Raw genomic sequence first — 19,808 nt, forward strand, 5'->3', positions numbered from 1 at the left:
TCCTATTCCACCAATGTCAGTAGAACTTAAATTGTTAAATTTAAGGCTGCATAAAGAACTGACATTTTTTAACCTAAAATTTTCTTAATAATTTTAAAATCTTATTTTTTGAATATTTAACAACTGAGGAATGGTAATACAAGATAAAATCACAGATTTGTGATATATTTAAATCAATTGACAATTAAATGCATTAATGAACCTTCAAGAGTGGCACAATCACCATTGACCTAAATAATTTTCTCCTCTATTAGGCATGTTTTCCATCTTGCTAAGCACAGTCAATGGTGTCTATTGGTTTCGGTGACCATACTTCCTTAGCATAACAAGTCTACCGTGTATAAAATGACAAGTCACAATCAGAATTCTGTACAACTGAGTATTGTAGTTGTACTGTAGTTGTAGCCTTCAAGAAGGTAATATAAATGTTCTTTTACAAAGTAGCCTAGGTTTTTGTTCCATCAATTTAACATTTCTGTAAAAAAATGACTACAGCATGTTTTGTCATTTATTATATTAATATCATTAATAACATTATTCTGTATTTTGTAATATTTGTAATTATTGTATTTGATTTGTTATACTTTTTGTGGTTTTTGTTTAATTGTCATTTATGATAACATTGTCCCTTTAAACAGCTTTATTAAAACACTTTAAAATATGGTAAAAAAATATTATTGATGACCTTTCGAAAATTAAAAAAAAAATATATATAATATAAAGTGGATATTATAACTGTTTATGATATAAACTTTAATGAGAATGTAATATTGTTTCATAAAATTGTAACATCATACCAGTTAGTCTTTCACAAATTATATAATAAATGATATACAGTAGTTGAATGAATGTAGGTCAGAGTGACCTGTTGATTACATCTCGTCTATTGTTAACTTCCTTTTCAAACATAATTAACGCCCACACATTTTAAATAATTGTCTAGTAGTTAAATATATAAAGACAATGAAAACAACACCTTTCTTATTACTGTCATATGTGTTGTGACTGGTAGTGGGATACGCGATTTATACAGTCGTAACTCAGCCTTTTCCTCACAGGTGGCATAGATGCATCACTGACCGCACAAGACGTCCAAGAAAGGGGGGATGTAACAGCATTTGTTGTCATAGAATGACCAACTCACATTGCAGGGAATATTCCAAGTTGATCTTGCTAGCAGATCTGGTTGATGCAGCCATGCTGCATAACCAGTTCTGACAGAGAACAATATCAGCATTGTAATAATTATTATTCCCCATTTATTCCTGGCACCGTTTGGTTAAAAAAGGGCTTTAGAATCAAGGAAATCCTGTTTCCTTTATCTAAATTTTGTAGGACACATTTTTCCTCTTCATGACATACACACACCTACCATGTTACTTTCCCAAGATATTGTTATGCTCTATTAACCATTATGAAACAGTAAATTATTACATGTATCATCAGAAACATACTGTAGGCCTAATAAAACACCAAATTGATTTAGGCCTTACTGTTTACAGGTTATGCTGCCGTCCGTTACAGATGGGAGCCCAATTTGTGGTGATAATTTTCCGTTTTACACATACTGTACTAGGCCTATTTTTACACCTTTGCTGTCCTGCATTGTGTTGGGAAACTCAGTTATTTTTAAGGGTCGACTTATACTCGGGTTATAACAATTGTAACAATAATATGGGGCAAAGTTTGGGGGTCGATTCATCTTTAGGGTCAACCTATACTGCGAGAAATATGGTAATACTTGGCAAATAAACAGACAATATTTGCAAGCATTTTGCCAAGTAATAATATGTAAACATTAATGAGGTCAGTCAATTTGTAAAAGAGGTTTTTCAATATTAAAAGGCCTCACAAATTGATTGTTTATGTAATTGTAATAACGTAATAACTGTATTAATGTCCTATCTAAAAGATGAGGCAACAAACATGTTGTACATAAAAGACAAATGTACTAGTATTTTATTTCACTGATATCATTATCAAAATTAACCTTTTGAAAAACATTTAATTAAAACTATCCAATCATTGCTATAAAAATTAACAATAAAGGAAAAGAATTATGCGATATATTAATAGACCATTGAGGAAGTTATACTTCATGAATGGACATTATCTCATGTAAGAATAAAATATCTTTTTATACAAAAATCAGGAATATATATAAGATTCGTTTTTTTGTAATTTATAATGCAGTAACCATCTCAAATCACATACGTACAATATCTTACAGCTACAGTACCAGCTACTAATTAGTACACCTGTGCTCCGAAAGATGCACTGGGTACTTTAATGTGCTCACAAGCTTCTTCCAGAAGATCCATCATACAGTACTACTGTACAGTACTATTACTGTACATGGTACCGATTCTATTGATTGTGCTAGCATCGCCCCTACCCGGCGCCTCAACCCAAATTAAAAAGCTTGAGTATTGGTACTTACAAGATTGGTAATCTTGAATCATCTGAAATTGAGCCGGACTAATCTTATCCCATAGTAACATACTCATCTTTACTGTAAAATGTGTTAAAAACTTGAGTGAGTCCTTTCAATTGCTGCCCTTTACAGTATATATGAATATCCCGTGAAGTATTTGCAAGATTTGTGTTAATTGAAGGCAGGCACTAACCACCAGAATTGATCTGTAAAGAACACATAAATACCTATGAAATATCAAGCACAGATTATCTATTTTTTTTTTTTAATTTAAAATCGTCTATAAAAATAAAGAAACATCATGTAATTACCAGTGTGTAGGCGGTCTGTAATGACGTAAACTAGTGAAAATATCTGTATGTTTTATCGCCCACTTATATATCTTATTCAGTGAAGTACGGAAGGGAAGTTATAGAATATTAGCATACACTTATGTTTAATAAAAGCCAGTTGATTTTATTAGTAAAGTTACAAGTGTATTGTCCAGGGAGATGCTAAGCTCTGGAGAATATGTTGGAATCTAAACCTAGGCTTAACACATAAATATATCTGTCACAATGCAATATGTTTGACAGGAATTACATACAAAACATATGATTTGGAATTACAAAAAAACTGATAAAGTAAACAGCCCTTCACAATGATAGTTACAACTTATTAAATGATATGTATTATAACATTAATTTGGGAAAATAAAAACTAAAATATTACAAATGTTTTTATTGTACATTTAGAGTGAAATTGTGTATAATTTTACCAATGTGAAGTATTTCAAATATTAAAACTCATAAATGATCAAATACAATCATATAATTCAATTTTCAACATTTTCTTTAGTTAACACTAAATTAGTTAAGTTAAGCTGATTCGAATCCTGATCTTGGTTCCAAAGTCACTGTACATCTGCTAACTTTAACTCCGATACTGTATGTTTCAGAATGTAATATTAGAAAAGCGATAAAAATACCTTCGCACCTGATTACAACAGGGGTACAGTGGGATGTACTTGTTACATTTGAATGCTACTAAAGCTAAACTGCAATAACCCGGACACTAGTAAGTTAGTAACCACAATTTAACTCGAAAGAGAAAAGAGCTTGTAAAGATTGCTAAATCATGTACAGTACCATCAAAATGTGAATGTGCATGTTTGCATTAAATGTCAATAGTTTCTTCTCTGATTACACTGTCCAATCTATATTTTATTCAATAGCAATATTATTTACATTCACATCCTATTAAGACTGGTTAACGTTTTGATGGTTCATGAACCTAAGGAAAATATTCACGCTTATGGGTGAAACAGCATCAAAAGTATAGGCTGAGAAATAATAATGAAAAGGAACCAATTTCCAATAAAATGGCATTCCAAATAGTTACAAACCAACTACAATATATGACTGTACTATACTGTATATGTACAGGTATCATAATAATACCAAAAAGTAGTTTTATATTTATGAGGGAGCTTGCACCCCTGCTGTCACTCCTTCGTTCCACCCAATACAACCCTTAAAATAAAGTAAATTTTAATTTTAAACCAATACAGTCAATTTAGGCCTAAAACTGAGCACCATATGCAGATTGTCTCCATTCAAGTGGATACAGTATAAATTTATACACGCTACTGTAACCAGCATTTACAGCGATCTTCCACACACAATAGCATTGAGTGTATAATCAGTGTAAACTCAACATTAAATGTTGTGTGGGTTGTAATCGTGTGTCATTAATTTCTTTAAAATGAAATGTACCATGAAATACTATAGCAAGAGCTAACTTCGATTTAACACAACTTTAATATTCCATCTGGCAGACAAATTATCATTTGTCTCTATTTGATATTTATAGAAGCGTTTATTATAGATACTAAAAAATGACATTCATAAACAAAAAAGAGAATTTGAACTACGACATTAAGGTGGATGTTGCAATTGTGACCTCATTCACAAGGAATCAATGAGGCATAAAGGAATACCCATTTACCTAATCTATGTTTGTCAGACTTTCATTTTAAATTTAGCATATTAAAGAAGATTCAAGGCCTATAAAGTGCATCACTATATCAGGACTACAACATAATATGCTTAAACTACATACTTTGCAACATATGTTTCTTAACTTGATAGTAATTATCAAATAAAATGTGAAATTTAAATTTAACAAAAAACAAATGGCATTCATTGATTTCTATAAATTAAAACTCTGACGCCATTTTATTTAGTGTTTACCAGTTGGAATTGCAGAAATTTACAAAAATATATAGTACATAAAAGCAACCTCCTCTTTACAAAAAATCAATGATGATGGTGGTACTGTATGTTGAAATGCTCCCACTAAATAGTGTGATTTACAGACTATATCATTATCCAATAGAGGTATTTGAAGTATCCTCTTTTCGGAGGATTGACCATTGGGTCTGTTTCTGCTGAAAAAATCAAAATAATCGATTTTTTCCAGTCACCGCAAACCACAAAAATAATCGCGTTGCAAGTGAAAAATGCTACGACTTTAATCGGTTATTCAGGTAATCGGTTTTTAAAATCACGTCATCATTCCCCCACAGCGCAGTTCAAGTTATGAAGGGCCGATGAGAGTTGGTTTGTTTACATCCTATCGCTGCCTAAAACTCTCACATGTAGGATTAAAAATTACTTTTACGTAAAGCTATTATTTGTAAAATAAACATCTAGGCCTACTACCGTATCACATACAACAGAATAATGATGTTATATTAATAAGGACACGTCGGCGAGAAAAGTTTGTTTCGCCGTTCGTTGGTTCTACCTCCGGCCTGCTAGGCCTATAATAGGCTATATATTTCTACCGAAACAAGTCAACAGACAACAGGCCTAAAAAAGGACATGTAAAACATTGTTAGCCTGGACTAGTGGGATGTAACGGTGTACTTGTAACACAGAATCATGGAGTCTCTCGGTATAATTCTCCCCCACAAAATAATAAAAATCAAATGTTAACATTTGATTGTTATTTGGTCTACATCGCGATCGTTGTTTTGCTGATCGTCGTTGATATCGCGCAAATAAACAGCATGCTTTGTGTGACGTGAATGAGTTTGCCATACTCTAGAGGTCAGAGTTGAGTCAATAATCGCTATTTGTGTTGCAGCTCAAAACTGCTCCGCAATAATCGGTTAAAACCAGAAATTATCAATTAAAACACGCAATGGATTGAGAGTTTGTAATCGGTTATTTTTAATCAGTTATTTTATTTTGCGCCGTTTCTGATGCCCAAAAATAATTGATTAAAAAAATAAACAGTTAATAATCGATTATTTCTGCTCAGCAGAAACAGGCCCATTGTTATTTTATCCAGGTAAGTGACACTCGAAAACTACAGTATTCTGTTTACAGTATGTTACTTGACTTATGTACCCACACATAATGCACTTTCTACTGCAGTGCTACAGATGTACATGAGAAATGGAAGGAGACATTCCATGCAAACTGATAATTTATCATTTAAAATTCATTCATTCAGATTTCAATATGGATTTTTTCAGACAAATTTTTGTCTGAATTACAATTTGAATATTGAAATAATCACTTTGTTGTGCAACACATAAATAGTTGACAAGCAGAGAACATTAATGTCCTCTTGCATACATAAAGCGATATCAACCTACAATATCACATAATTACATCTTCATCATATTCTCATACTCATCATAATAGATAATGCCATTCTGTTTCTATTAATATAAGACATTCATTAAAGTATATACTTTAAAGGAAATGATAAAAATTAGTCTGCATTGAAACCAAATGTCCAACTCAAAGCAAATGTTACACAAAGTACTTAATATTCTCTTTCACTCAATTAACACATATGATAGATGGGTTTTAAAGTTACTTACAAACTTACTTACGTCACTGTAGAAAAATGCATTAGATGTTTATTAATTGGCATACAAGTAGTACTACTTATACAATAAAGGTCGAACATTTTAATTAATACATATTTGAAAATTTAAAAAAAATTATGCATACTGTACGTTCTAGGTAATGCTTGCACTGTTGATACTAACCACAGCCAGAATCAAACCAATAACCATGGCCAAGACATTCCACCATTTATTATACATTTGTCTATAAATCTAATTATGCTCAACAATTATTATTTACTTATATAATGTAGGCTTCTCAAATTAATTTCATAATTCAGCCTAATTACAGTACAGAAATGCATAAAACTAGGCAAAATTAAGCTTTGCCTAAAATTATTGGAAATCCACAGCAAACCATGGTACACATCAATGGCCAAAACCTTTCGTTTTCTTCAGTACAGTAGCAACGCGTCTGCTTATGCAAAAACACTGTTTGATGCTGCAATGCATAATACTGAAATTGATTTTTATCAAGTTGAGAACTCTGCTTATAAATTGATAACAAAATAATTAATACTTTTTAATATCAATTTTACTAACAATAACCTACAAAAACATTAATTTTGTTCAGTTACATTTTGTAAAGCAAATTCTTACGGTTGGCAAATACGATAAGCATTACAAATATGACTACAATGTCAAGAATTAAGCCTAGCTAACACAAAATCCATCTCACTCAAATTACAGCAATATTTCTTAATGATAAAATGGTTACACCAACTGTGAAAAAATCATATTGAAAACTGCAATTATCATATGAAAACAACCCTATGACAACATACCGAATCCGTCAGAGGCTAGCATCACTGTGTAATAAAAAGCATTATGTAAAACAACGCTCGCCTAAGACCCTTCACATGATAATATCCGAGACTTTCCACAACATAAACAACTCTAATTAAATTCTGAACATTGTGGCTGTCTGCTTCTGACCATTTACAATTTGTGGAAGGTAGTATGATGATGATACAAGCATAGACGTGAAGCATACAGCTGATTTAGGCAATACTCTACAGCTTAATAATGCAATGAAGACCTTTTTATATTCTATTAGGCAAAACATAATTGCATTACCTCAAACAGAACTTCCTGCTGTGGGTAGTAAGTCCTGCATAATCCCAATTATAAGTAGCCAGAAGAGCGCAATAGCTTTCAAGGTGTACTCGTTTCTATGTCACATTCATAATATAGCAAGAAAACCAGTGAAAACCTGCTTCCTGAACATTGTCAATCTGTTTTCAGTCAACCGATAAGATAATGTGATAATGTAAATATAAATGAATACTTCTGCTTTAAAACTATGCATACAATTTGGTTCATATTTAAATTATGGTTGATTAATGATTTTATACACTTTGTGCTTTTAGCTACAGTATAAATATATTAATACTAAATTATAAAAATATACATATGAATACGATGCATTTTATAAAGTGGCTTTATCATATAAAAAAGAAAGATATATATGAAACAAATTGCTGTTTCAGTGCTCAGCTACAACAATTAAGAGTTACCAAAGATCGTAATAATCTGCTTAGATATTAACCGAGGTCTAATCTAATTAGTTTTAATTAACTATAGTTCATATTAAAGTACAATTATAATGTATTAACTGATTTACATATATCAATAAGCAAGATAATTGCTAAACTTTTTAATTATTTTATTGTATAAACCACCTTCAGCCCATTTTTTGTAATTATTAATAAACTAAACAATTCAATAATGATCTTGTTATACACATGAGTAACCTACAGTATGCCAAAATTCATATTTGTCAGAGAAAAAAATGTATAAAATATTCTCAAACATAATTACAACACACATCCTGGTCACCAGGTTTTATTTTATAATGAGAATGATCGTAATCGCTGTTGTGCTGTAGATATTTATCCGACATGATGTAATACATAAAGAAAGCTTAACCTTTAACCTTTAAACTTAGTTTCTTTGGTCTATGGTCACAATATACTAGGTCAAAATGTACAATAATGTTTGTTACACAGTGCAATGTTATACTGTAGTGGGATCATAGAAAGGATTGATACACAGAAGTTTAATTTTTCTCACCAAGGGGAAATGCCGACTGGAATACGATTATTAAACAATAACTGGAGACTTGGGGAAGCTATGATGTGCATGATGGACATACCTGACGTATTAGATAATACTTAAATGATGCGTCATAGAATTGTATGAATTTTAGCACTTCCTCAACATGAACAAACAAAAGATAATAGTTTGAGTTATTGTTTAACTTTATTATTTGTAGTAATACGCTTGATGTATGACTGTGTACTGAGATTTCAAGTATTATCAATAATAATATGAGGATGATTGACGTTAACAATGACAATTAGAGAATCACTCTGGCACAACAGAATTTACAAGACCACAACATCATGATGTTATATTATGGCCTACTGTATGCTTTGAAGTGTGTAGTGAGTGAGTGAGAGTGAGTGAGTATGGCCGAGCGGTTAAGACATTGGAACCGAAATCCATAGACATAACATTGGCAAGGGTTCGAGGCTCACTCGCTCCATGGTTCTGGTGGTATAACAAGTGTTTGCGGATAAGGACTATAAACAGTAGGTCCAGTGTACATCTGGCTCATGTGCACTTTAAAGAACCTAGTAAATCTTTCGAGGCGAGTAGGGGCCGTTACCCCAGTGTACTAGTTCATTCATACACACACACTGTCGTGGACAGACGTATTGGCGCCGTAGTTGGCTGCCGATGACACAATGGGACCCTTAGTGGATCAGTAGCCTTCAACTATGAAGTTTGCTCCTTAAAATAGAAGAAGAAGAAGAATAAACTAAAAAGTTCATATAATATATTCATAATGAGATTTAAAACACCTGGTTTTCAAAATATATTGCATTGCTACAAACAGATACAGTATAGTTTGCAATAAAATTATCTCCATTTTCTTACAAACACATCAGTGCTGATGCCATGAGAAATAAAGTGGGTTGCTGCAACAAGATGGAACAATCCCCTGTGCGGTCCACAGGGTTCTCAAAGGCCCGTCAAAAAGTGGTCAGGTTGAAACCTCACCAACCATAAAGTCGGTGGTGCCACTTATTTTGTAGATTTTACTGACAAAGATCATACTTATCCGGCAAGTGTACAGGTCACCAAACAGAAGTGATGGTAAGGTAGGTGTAACTAGTGAGCTCATGATGATTTGTCCCCTTTTGTGGAAAAAAAAGAATTCCCTGTAAAAATACTCGCCATGGGCTTCCAATACTACAGAAATCTACTAAGAAAAGTTACAGTACTATCAATAATTTTAATAAAAATAGTTTTCTTAAACTTAACAATTTAAAATTATATGTTAATCAAACAATAACATTAAGATGAACATAAATAGAATTTGATTGGCATGTTTTCATCATTTGGTGTCATCAAATAAACCACAGTAGGCAATACACTGTTCAATTAATTATAGAAAGCGATGAATCCTACGATGGTATGTGTTTACACATCAGACACCCACGCACTTTATTTAATTATAATCAGACGAAGAAGATTTGATAAATCAATCAATCAAAATTTATTCTTCAATAATACGATTAAAAATTATTTGGAACAAACTCTACATTGCCTGGAAAGCCAATAATAGTACAAATAGTAAACTATTATTAATATCAAACAATTTATTAGAAAATTGTAAATACTTTTAATACTGCCCTGGATATAGATATTTATTAAAATTACCCTGGACATAATGATTGTCATTTATACTGCCCTGGATGTAAACAGTTATCCTTTAAGGCTATCCTGGAGATAAATATTAATCTTTTAAGAATAACCTGGATATAAAATACAGTACTAATCATTTATTCCTGCCCTGGATGTTTGTTTGTTCCGAATAAATAAATTAATAAAAGTGAAATTACAATGTTTGTATTGTATGCAATTTTCAAATACGAAACAGGAATTATAACCATAAAAGTATTATTTTGTTTAATGATTTCATTAGGGGTTTTTTTCAAAATTAGTAAACACTCAAGTGTGCCTGGGTATTTTTTTTATAAAGGATCAGCAACAAGTGATGTAGCGCCCTATTAATATTAAAGTGACATTCCATCAATTGTTAGAACTACATACAAAACTTGATATTAATTAATCCAGCTTATATTGATGCAACATTCATTCATCATATCATTATGAATAATGTTTACTACACAAACTAACTAAACAAATGCATTACATATTCATTGAAAGTGTATCAGTTTGGGATTATATTGTCCAAAACTAATTTTACGTGCTGGAAAATAAATTAGCTTTGAAATTATGTTTCAGGGGGATATATTAGCTATTGCAATACAAAAAGCTGATTAGTGGTAAAGCAAAGAATGTTTTTAATAGTAGATTGGTTGAAATTAATGAGTTAACTTTAGTCATCATTTCTTAATATTCAAATAGTTACACATTACAATATAATGTAGCCAGAATTACCATATAGATTAAAAAAATAAATAATCCAAATTTGGCCAACAAAACTATTAAAAAAAATAATAATGTAGACTTCACTTAGGTATAAATACATGTTACATAATATCAGACATAACTTATTGTATAATTATGAGATAATTTACTTTAAAATATTAAAATTCATTTCCATCTCAATGTGGTAACATTAATTGGACCAAGTGGTAACCTAATTAGTTAATTTGAAATCCAATGAACATTTTTACATGCATATTATTGTTTGATATCTATTAAATTGTAATTATCAGTAATTATATTAGCCAGATAAACTGTACTGTACTGTAATGTGACTTCTGTTAAATACTTTACTGTAGATGACTGCTGTAAGTACCATACCAAAACCAATTTTATCATAAAGATAACTTTCTAATGTCTTGTTTTTGTTTTATCATCCCGTTTACTACATTTTAACAAGTTAAAATTAATTTAAAAACAAGCACATTAATTAAGTTCTGATGTGAAGTTTATTATCAATGTATGATGTAGAAAAACCCACATTATCTAATAAAGAAAATGTTGGTTTTACATAAACAACATTAATAATTACCTAAAAGAAACAATGACGTTTCATGCAGTCACCTATGAAATAACCTTAACTATATCTTACTGTGTGAATCTATAGTTGACGGTAAATTAATGTATTTTCTCCTAAGGTGTTTCTTAAAATAGACAAGACAAACCAAGACTGTGTGCATCTTTAATTGGGGTCGTAACTAGGTCTTATTATGCACTGGTATGCGGTGTAATTACTGATGCAGGTTTGTTCATTGAGAATAAATACCAACATACTATTATCTCTCTTGTTTTTATAGACAAACTGGGCAACAATTTCACGAATACTGTATGGGTACATGGAAAATAAACATGAAATGATTTTTTCCACTATCATAATATTTAACTTAATTACAGACAAGAAGTCCACTATTTGCAATTTATATACTGTAGTTGTCACTGTGCAATAAAGGTATACTACATCCAGGTTAAAATGAGATTCATGTCTTTCAGTACATAAAGGCCACTATTCAAGAATATTTTTGATTTATATTGAAGATGGTTTAAAAATAGATATACATAAAAGTAAATCATACTTAATTTGTCCTTTTGTTTGGGATGGTAGACAGTGAAGATGGTTATTTACTAGTATTTCAGGAAATTATAAGTGCTCACAAGTGCATGCCTAACTACTGTTTTAGCTTGAGAACACATCAGTCGTAAATGATTGAAATTTTATATAGTGGTCTTACTTGCACATACACCCGGATGATGGCACATTTTCCATTGGCCAAACTAACTATAAGCCGACAATAGGCATAAAGTAGGCCTATATTTAGTTTAGTCAGTGGAAAATGTGCTAGTATACTAGTACAAACCCAGTATTAGGAGGAAACCTTCAGGATCATCCAAAGTGTCCCCTGGGTAGAGGTTGGCCATAGTGTCAAAACATATATTGTCCTCCAAATAGTGGTGCTTCTTAGGGTGTACAGTATGCTACTCTATATGATGAAGATGGAATATTAATTTAATATAAATTTGGGCCTGAACAATTTTTTTTTTAAATTCAGGTTTATTTATTTTTTTTTCAATGAAAGCTACTGTACACTACTGAATTAATTTCAAATACCATATGCCAGCTGCATTTCGAAATTCATGTACAATATATCTAAATAAATGTAACATTTTCTAGCTTTTCTTTTTAGTGTCCATCATGGGCTTTAACACATACTGTACTTAAAATCTGTTATTCAAAAAAGCAACTGACTGCTTCTTCAGATTGATATGGTAATGTTATTCAAACACATATCTAAGGGTACTTAAACTAAGAATGTCAACTATATATACGTTGTATTTGGAAACATTCTGTAATCAATAAGGAGACATTTGGTTGAGGGTCAGTGAAATGTTAAGTGCATTGAAATCACCAGTAATGTTTGATGCTGATGGATATCATATTTACATAGCAACTGATGGTATAAAGTCAATGTTACAGCTAAGTGGCGTCTTCCAATAAACTCAATTTCTTTTCTTTACAATTTCATTTTCTTTCTCGTAATGTAAGCCTGAGTGATTTAGGTTTAGGGCAACAACAAAAATAGTTTTATTTTATTTATTTATTTTATTTATTTTATACTCATCCAACAGCGAGTAACCCGCCAATTACAGGATGGATAAACTATTTAAAATTTCACAAGACAAACATATACACAAGATGCTCTACATAAACAAAGACTTATTATTAAGTCTTTGGGAGTGGAGTTGTAAATTGTCATGAGAAAAAACCCTGACATATGACAGGACTTGAACCCAGGACCCTTAGATTGGTAGCCAAGCATCATAACCACCAAGCCACAGCTCCAATCCACAGTTCGAGCTGCATACTATTTTTTCTAATGTACAGTCAGTATTTAAAATCTTTTTTTATTTAAATGATCAATTTTGGTCTGTCAATTCGGATCTGTCATACCGAATTTGAAACGGATCTCCTTGATTGATGTTGGAAGCAAAACATGTCTGTCAAACCGATTTTGGCAACCACAACAGGTTTTGGATACCAAAACGGGTGGTAATACTGAAGAGGCAATGATGTTCAATGTTTATAACATATTATTAACAATTTTTTTTTGGCTTTACATATTATGGACATGGTATTTCAGAAGCTCACTGAGCTCCATACTGTAATCGAAGTTTACTAGACCACATGCAATTTTGTATAAACTAACGTTACAATAATAAATTTACACTGGCACTTAGTAATAATTTTGTAACTATAGCCTAACATAAATTTGGAATCAATTGGTTGCTCAAAGTGTTGAACATTACTTTATGCTGTACTAGGGTTATATGCTTTGACCAAAATGGGATGCAGGCTGGGATGTCCCATCAAAAGCGATTGAGTTCAGTGTAGGAGTCCCCTGGATCTAGCATGTGTGATGTATGACCAAAATGGGATGCAGACTGGGATGTCCCATCAAAAGCGATTGAGTTCAGTGTAGGAGTCCCCCGGATCTAGCATGTGTGATGTATGACCAAAATGGGATGCAGGCTGGGATGTCCCATCAAAAGCGATTGAGTTCAGTGTAGGAGTTCAGTGTAGGAGTCCCCCGGGTCTAGCATGTGTGATGTATGACCAAAATGGGATGCAGGCTGGGATGTCCCATCAAAAGCGATTGAGTTCAGTGTAGGAGTCCCCCGGATCTAGCATGTGTGATGTATGACCAAAATGGGATGCAGGCTGGGATGTCCCATCAAAAGCGATTGAGTTCAGTGTAGGAGTCCCCCGGATCTAGCATGTGTGATGTATGACCAAAATGGGATGCAGGCTGGGATGTCCCATCAAAAGCGATTGAGTTCAGTGTAGGAGTCCCCCGGGTCTAGCATGTGTGATGTATGACCAAAATGGGATGCAGGCTGGGATGTCCCATCAAAAGCGATTGAGTTCAGTGTAGGAGTCCCCCGGATCTAGCATGTGTGATGTATGACCAAAATGGGATGCAGGCTGGGATGTCCCATCAAAAGCGATTGAGTTCAGTGTAGGAGTCCCCTGGATCTAGCATGTGTGATGTATGACCAAAATGGGATGCAGGCTGGGATGTCCCATCAAAAGCGATTGAGTTCAGTGTAGGAGTCCCCTGGATCTAGCATGTGTGATGTATGACCAAAATGGGATGCAGGCTGGGATGTCCCATCAAAAGCGATTGAGTTCAGTGTAGGAGTCCCCCGGGTCTAGCATGTGTGATGTATGACCAAAATGGGATCCAGGCTGGGATGTCCCATCAAAAGCGATTGAGTTCAGTGTAGGAGTCCCCCGGGTCTAGCATGTTTGATGTATGACCAAAATGGGATGCAGGCTGGGATGTCCCATCAAAAGCGATTGAGTTCAGTGTAGGAGTCCCCCGGGTCTAGCATGTGTGATGTATGACCAAAATGGGATCCAGGCTGGGATGTCCCATCAAAAGCGATTGAGTTCAGTGTAGGAGTCCCCCGGGTCTAGCATGTGTGATGTATGACCAAAATGGGATGCAGGCTGGGATGTCCCATCAAAAGCGATTGAGTTCAGTGTAGGAGTCCCCCGGGTCTAGCATGTGTGATGTATGACCAAAATGGGATGCAGGCTGGGATGTCCCATTGAAAGCGATTGAGTTCAGTGTAGGAGTCCCCCGGATCTAGCATGTGTGATGTATGACCAAAATGGGATGCAGGCTGGGATGTCCCATCAAAAGCGATTGAGTTCACTGTTGGAGTCCCCCGGATCTAGCATGTGTGATGTATGACCAAAATGGGATGCAGGCTGGGATGTCCCATCAAAAGCGATTGAGTTCAGTGTAGGAGTCCCCCGGATCTAGCATGTGTGATGTATGACCAAAATGGGATGCAGGCTGGGATGTCCCATCAAAAGCGATTGAGTTTTCTGTTGGAGTCCCCCGGGTCTAGCATGTGTGATGTATGACCAAAATGGGATGCAGGCTGGGATGTCCCATCAAAAGCGATTGAGTTCAGTGTAGGAGTCCCCCGGGTCTAGCATGTGTGATGTATGTTTTATTGTTTGTATTGTAAAATCTGGAATAAGTTTAATTAAATTGAATTACTGTAGGCCAAAGATAGGACATTAGGTTTAGCATGCCATTTTACATTTTCTATTTCAAAATCATGGATCCATCATGCAATATAATTGGAAATATCTTGCTTGTCCAAGAAAACTGCAAACATAAAGTCAGTCAACTTATATTAGTTTAATTAAAATATCAAAATCGTTTTATTAACAATTTACTATCTTTTCTAGTATGTATTTTGCGTACTATGATAAAAAGCATGTCACCATAAAGTAAGGCCTGATACAGTAGGGACCTATAAACAAATTAGCCATGTAATACACATCTTAGCCATTATCTTTATTCCGTTCAACTACATTAACATAATTGTATCATTTGACGGAATGCAATGTGCTGGCTTCTACTGTAACAACTAATGAACTTATTTGACCAGAAGCCAATTAATATATAAATTTGTGTTTTTTCAAAAAACAATATCTTTGTGAATACATCTTGATATCTACATCTACATAAATTTAGATGTGGGATCGCAACAGTCTCATTTGTTTAAATAAATAAAATAGACAAATTAGATGTATATTAGATTGCTACTGTAGATACCTTTTACTTCCTTTTCATATTTTATTTTCTTGCCGATTAATTTGTTTATCACTTTTAACAATGAACAAAAAATACTACTTACACCACAGAATTATGATACGGAAATTATTATTTTTATACATGTAGCAATAATTATTATATATCACACGAATATAAAATTTAATACAAAAGTACATTGGCAGGTCATGTGAGGAAATGTCAATTTTCTTAGCATCTTAGCTTACTTAGCATATTATGGATTTATAATAAATTGTTATTATCAGTATAAGCATGCTAAAAATGGATGTGATAATTGATGATGCATACTGTATATATTTATTAATTTACCTGAATTTGTAATCTAAATTGTTACTATTTAAAACTTGCCCTCATTTTAAATTTTATATCAGATTAAAATGTTAATATCAGTATAAGCATGCTAAAAATGGATGTGATAATTGATGATGCATACTGTATATATTTATTAATTTACCTGAATTTGTAATCTAAATTGTTAATCTTTCTTTTTCTTATTAATGAGTGCTGTAATCAATAAACTTAATAATTATTAATATTATAAAATAAAATAATTTCTAAAATGTACTACTTTAAATACTGTATGTTAATTTTAGACATGTATTAGCTCTTGTTTGCTAACATACAATACTCATTTCATGATTGTGTAGTATGACTGTGGTTTATTGTTGAGTACCTCTTGTAAGGTCTGAACATAAGATATTTTCAGCCAGTTTCCCTAATAAATAATAGACAAAACATCCTTTTACAATACTTATTTGTTTTTCCTTCCATATGTTTTTTACATGTTTTTTTTTTCTTGGTTTCATTAAACAAACACACAAAAAAATCAAGATTTCCCTATGACGTTAGAACTTGTTTGTTTACTAGCAATTATGGAGAAAACTTCCTCAATGAAATGGAAGTACAGTAAGTAAACAAGATTGTTATATTTTTGTACATACGTGTGATAAATACCACAGATTAAAAGTGTGTCCAAGATGTTTACAGTATGGTGAAGTATTCTACCTCATTCCTTCACATTCAGCCCACGGAAAAAAGCTTCGTCTTGTTGACATAAACATGCACTTTTGATGCAGGTGTCTGATCGTATCATGTAGGCATATGAGAATGGGGTAACCCGTGGATAATCTGGGGTTACCTCCTACTCTCTCTTTTTTTATTCAGGTCATTAAAGTACACAGCTATCTACATTGTATACATTACAGCAATATATTAAAGTATTTTGTTATCATTTTAACTGTATATTGTGTATTATTCTTTACATAATTAATATATAATTATATATTAATATAATAATTATCCCAAATTAATATGAAAGTAACATGACACATCAAAAGAGGACACAATCACAAGTCCTGTTCAAAACAGGAAGAACAAAAATCAATTTAGTGTTACAAGAAAAAAAAAGGAAAAGAGTTTGTCATCAATATAGGTCAGAAATACAATGCAATCTGGTCAATCATCACTTACTATACACCAGTTTATAAAACATACCAGTTTTCAGGGGCTTTGTCTACACTATCAAACTAGTGTGATATGCCCAAAAATAGTAGTGAAATGCCCAAATATGGTAGTGATGTGACATCATCATGTCCATACACTATATCAGCACATCACATTTTTTTGTCACATCAAGTTTGACAGTGTAGACAGGACTTAAGAAAACTGATGCAAACCATCAAAATGCAAACTTACAGTATATACAGTATAGTATAGTAATGTATTGAATGTGACGATAATTAATGATATGTACATGCACAGTGTCAACATGTACACAATATTCAGTGTTGGAATTTATTAATTAAAGTAAAGCATAATTGATGTGGACAAGTCGGGGAATGAATTAAGAATACTACTCACAAATAATTACACTCATGTCTTTTTAGCATGCTACTTATCACTGCTGTTTAGAATGGTTTTTAATTTGTTTTTCTATTCTACTCTAATAACCAATACTGTATATGGCGGAGAAAAAAACTAATATTTTCCAGCAGAAGATGTACTGTAATGCCGAAATCATAACAAATGATGTGGACTGCCGTTGACAATTATGACAAATATTAATTTCAATTATTTGTGTTAATATAACAAAAGAAGAATACTGTATTTATTTTGGTAGTTGTTGTAAATTAAAATTCTATGTTCACAATCACATGGTTTGAAATAACATTATTAAAACATCAAACTATGGCCATCTATAGTATTAAAGTAACAAATATGTCTGTTGTCTTATAGCTTGGTGGTTAACCTACCTACTGTACAGTATGAAGGAATCGCAGTGTACAGTTAGTGGGTTCAAATAATTTAATTGGATTTAAAACATTGTTTGTTGTATTGTACAGTATGTTTATAAAAAAAGACACTGTACATAAGAAATTATATTATCCTATACAGTCCATTTTCTAAGAGTATAGAAAAATGATTTTAATGAATGAAGCCATTTTATGAAAACTTTATTATTCTCTTGTATTCATTTTTCGTCATATTTTTCGTACAGTATGTACAAAGTAGCAAAGAATTACCTAGCATATGCATAAAGCCTGGTGAGACTTTAGCCAGAACCCAGCATGGAACCACTGACCTGGCATACGGGTCAAGCCAGGTTAAACAAAATCTAAAGACTTTGTGGTTTAATATCAATATTTTCATTATTACCTCTTCACACATCTCGATAACCTATATTTTTTTAATGAATACAGTTTAGATAGTTTAATATGATCTATGAGCACATGAGAATTTTAATTAAAAAATAACTCAAGAGGTGAACAAAAACAAATTACATTCAAGTTAGCAAACAGATGTCACCATATGTCCTAGAGAACAACAACATCGCCATGGAAATAAGCAAAGGAGGGTTATTAGTTACGATAAACTATAATTACTTAAAATATTATATCATCCAATGTATTTTCCTTTTTATTTATTTCAAGGTTATATAATTTATTGGAAATTAAGATATACTTAAAAAACCATAAATGGAAATTCATTTTCTGAGATTATAAAGGGCCTGTTTCTGTTGCATATCCACAAAATATGGTATACCATATTTTTTAGTACCCCGTTTCTTGGGTGGTCGTGTTAAAATTTAATCTTTTTTACCCAACCTGTCTTTGATCCCCAAAAATGGGGACAAGTTATTCCTTCCTTGCCCGCATTAGTATCTCTGCTTTCACAGTCTATGTTTTGTTATTAGGGATTTTAGATTTTTTACGTCGACATAGGTCGATTGCTACGCGATTACATCATTTTTATGATATCCACAAGCGAATAAACTTGTTTAAGTTGGTGTATCCAAGTACACACATGTCTCCACATCGTCAAAACGTAACATAGCGCATTCGCATCATCTTAGTTGTTAAATCTTTGAAAGTTCCAAAAATGCATATTAAAATGTTTTAGAGTGAGTAGCCAATCGAATATGGTTGAAACTAGTCAACTGGATAATCGTATGCACCATAAATTCGCGACTTTCCCTAGTCCGTAATTGTGAGTATTATATTACACGTATGAAACGCCATATGTGCCAAAATATTTATCTTTACTAAAATCTGGTCTACAAAGTACCATTACAAATTATTTTATCATCATCTTTTTATTGTTATTCATTCATTTTTTAAATATTAAAAATAATAGTGAGAAAGTGTAAATCAAATTTCAAAACATAATTTTCTTTAGAATGATTAAATCAATAGAGATGAATGATATATTTTATATTGAAGCATAATTACAAAGTAGTAATATTGACAACTGTGCGTATGACTACTCAATTTATTAAATTAAAGTGAATGCAGCAATAACT

General features: G+C 32.4%; 1 protein-coding gene across 1 annotated transcript in view; it reads right to left on the reverse strand.

The window, feature by feature from the left end:
* Positions 1 to 19,808, reverse strand: part of LOC140040359 (diacylglycerol kinase beta-like) — a 113,979-nt gene that overhangs the window by 81,689 nt on the left and 12,482 nt on the right. Inside the window, exon 2 of the mRNA XM_072086238.1 lies at positions 2,441 to 2,640. Within this exon, the coding sequence (XP_071942339.1) occupies positions 2,441 to 2,507 (67 nt within the window). The 5' untranslated portion in view covers positions 2,508 to 2,640. The remainder of the gene's footprint in view (positions 1 to 2,440; positions 2,641 to 19,808) is intronic.

The sequence above is a fragment of the Antedon mediterranea genome, chromosome 2 (genome assembly GCF_964355755.1).
Source record: "Antedon mediterranea chromosome 2, ecAntMedi1.1, whole genome shotgun sequence".
NCBI classification, from domain to species: Eukaryota; Metazoa; Echinodermata; class Crinoidea; order Comatulida; family Antedonidae; genus Antedon; species Antedon mediterranea.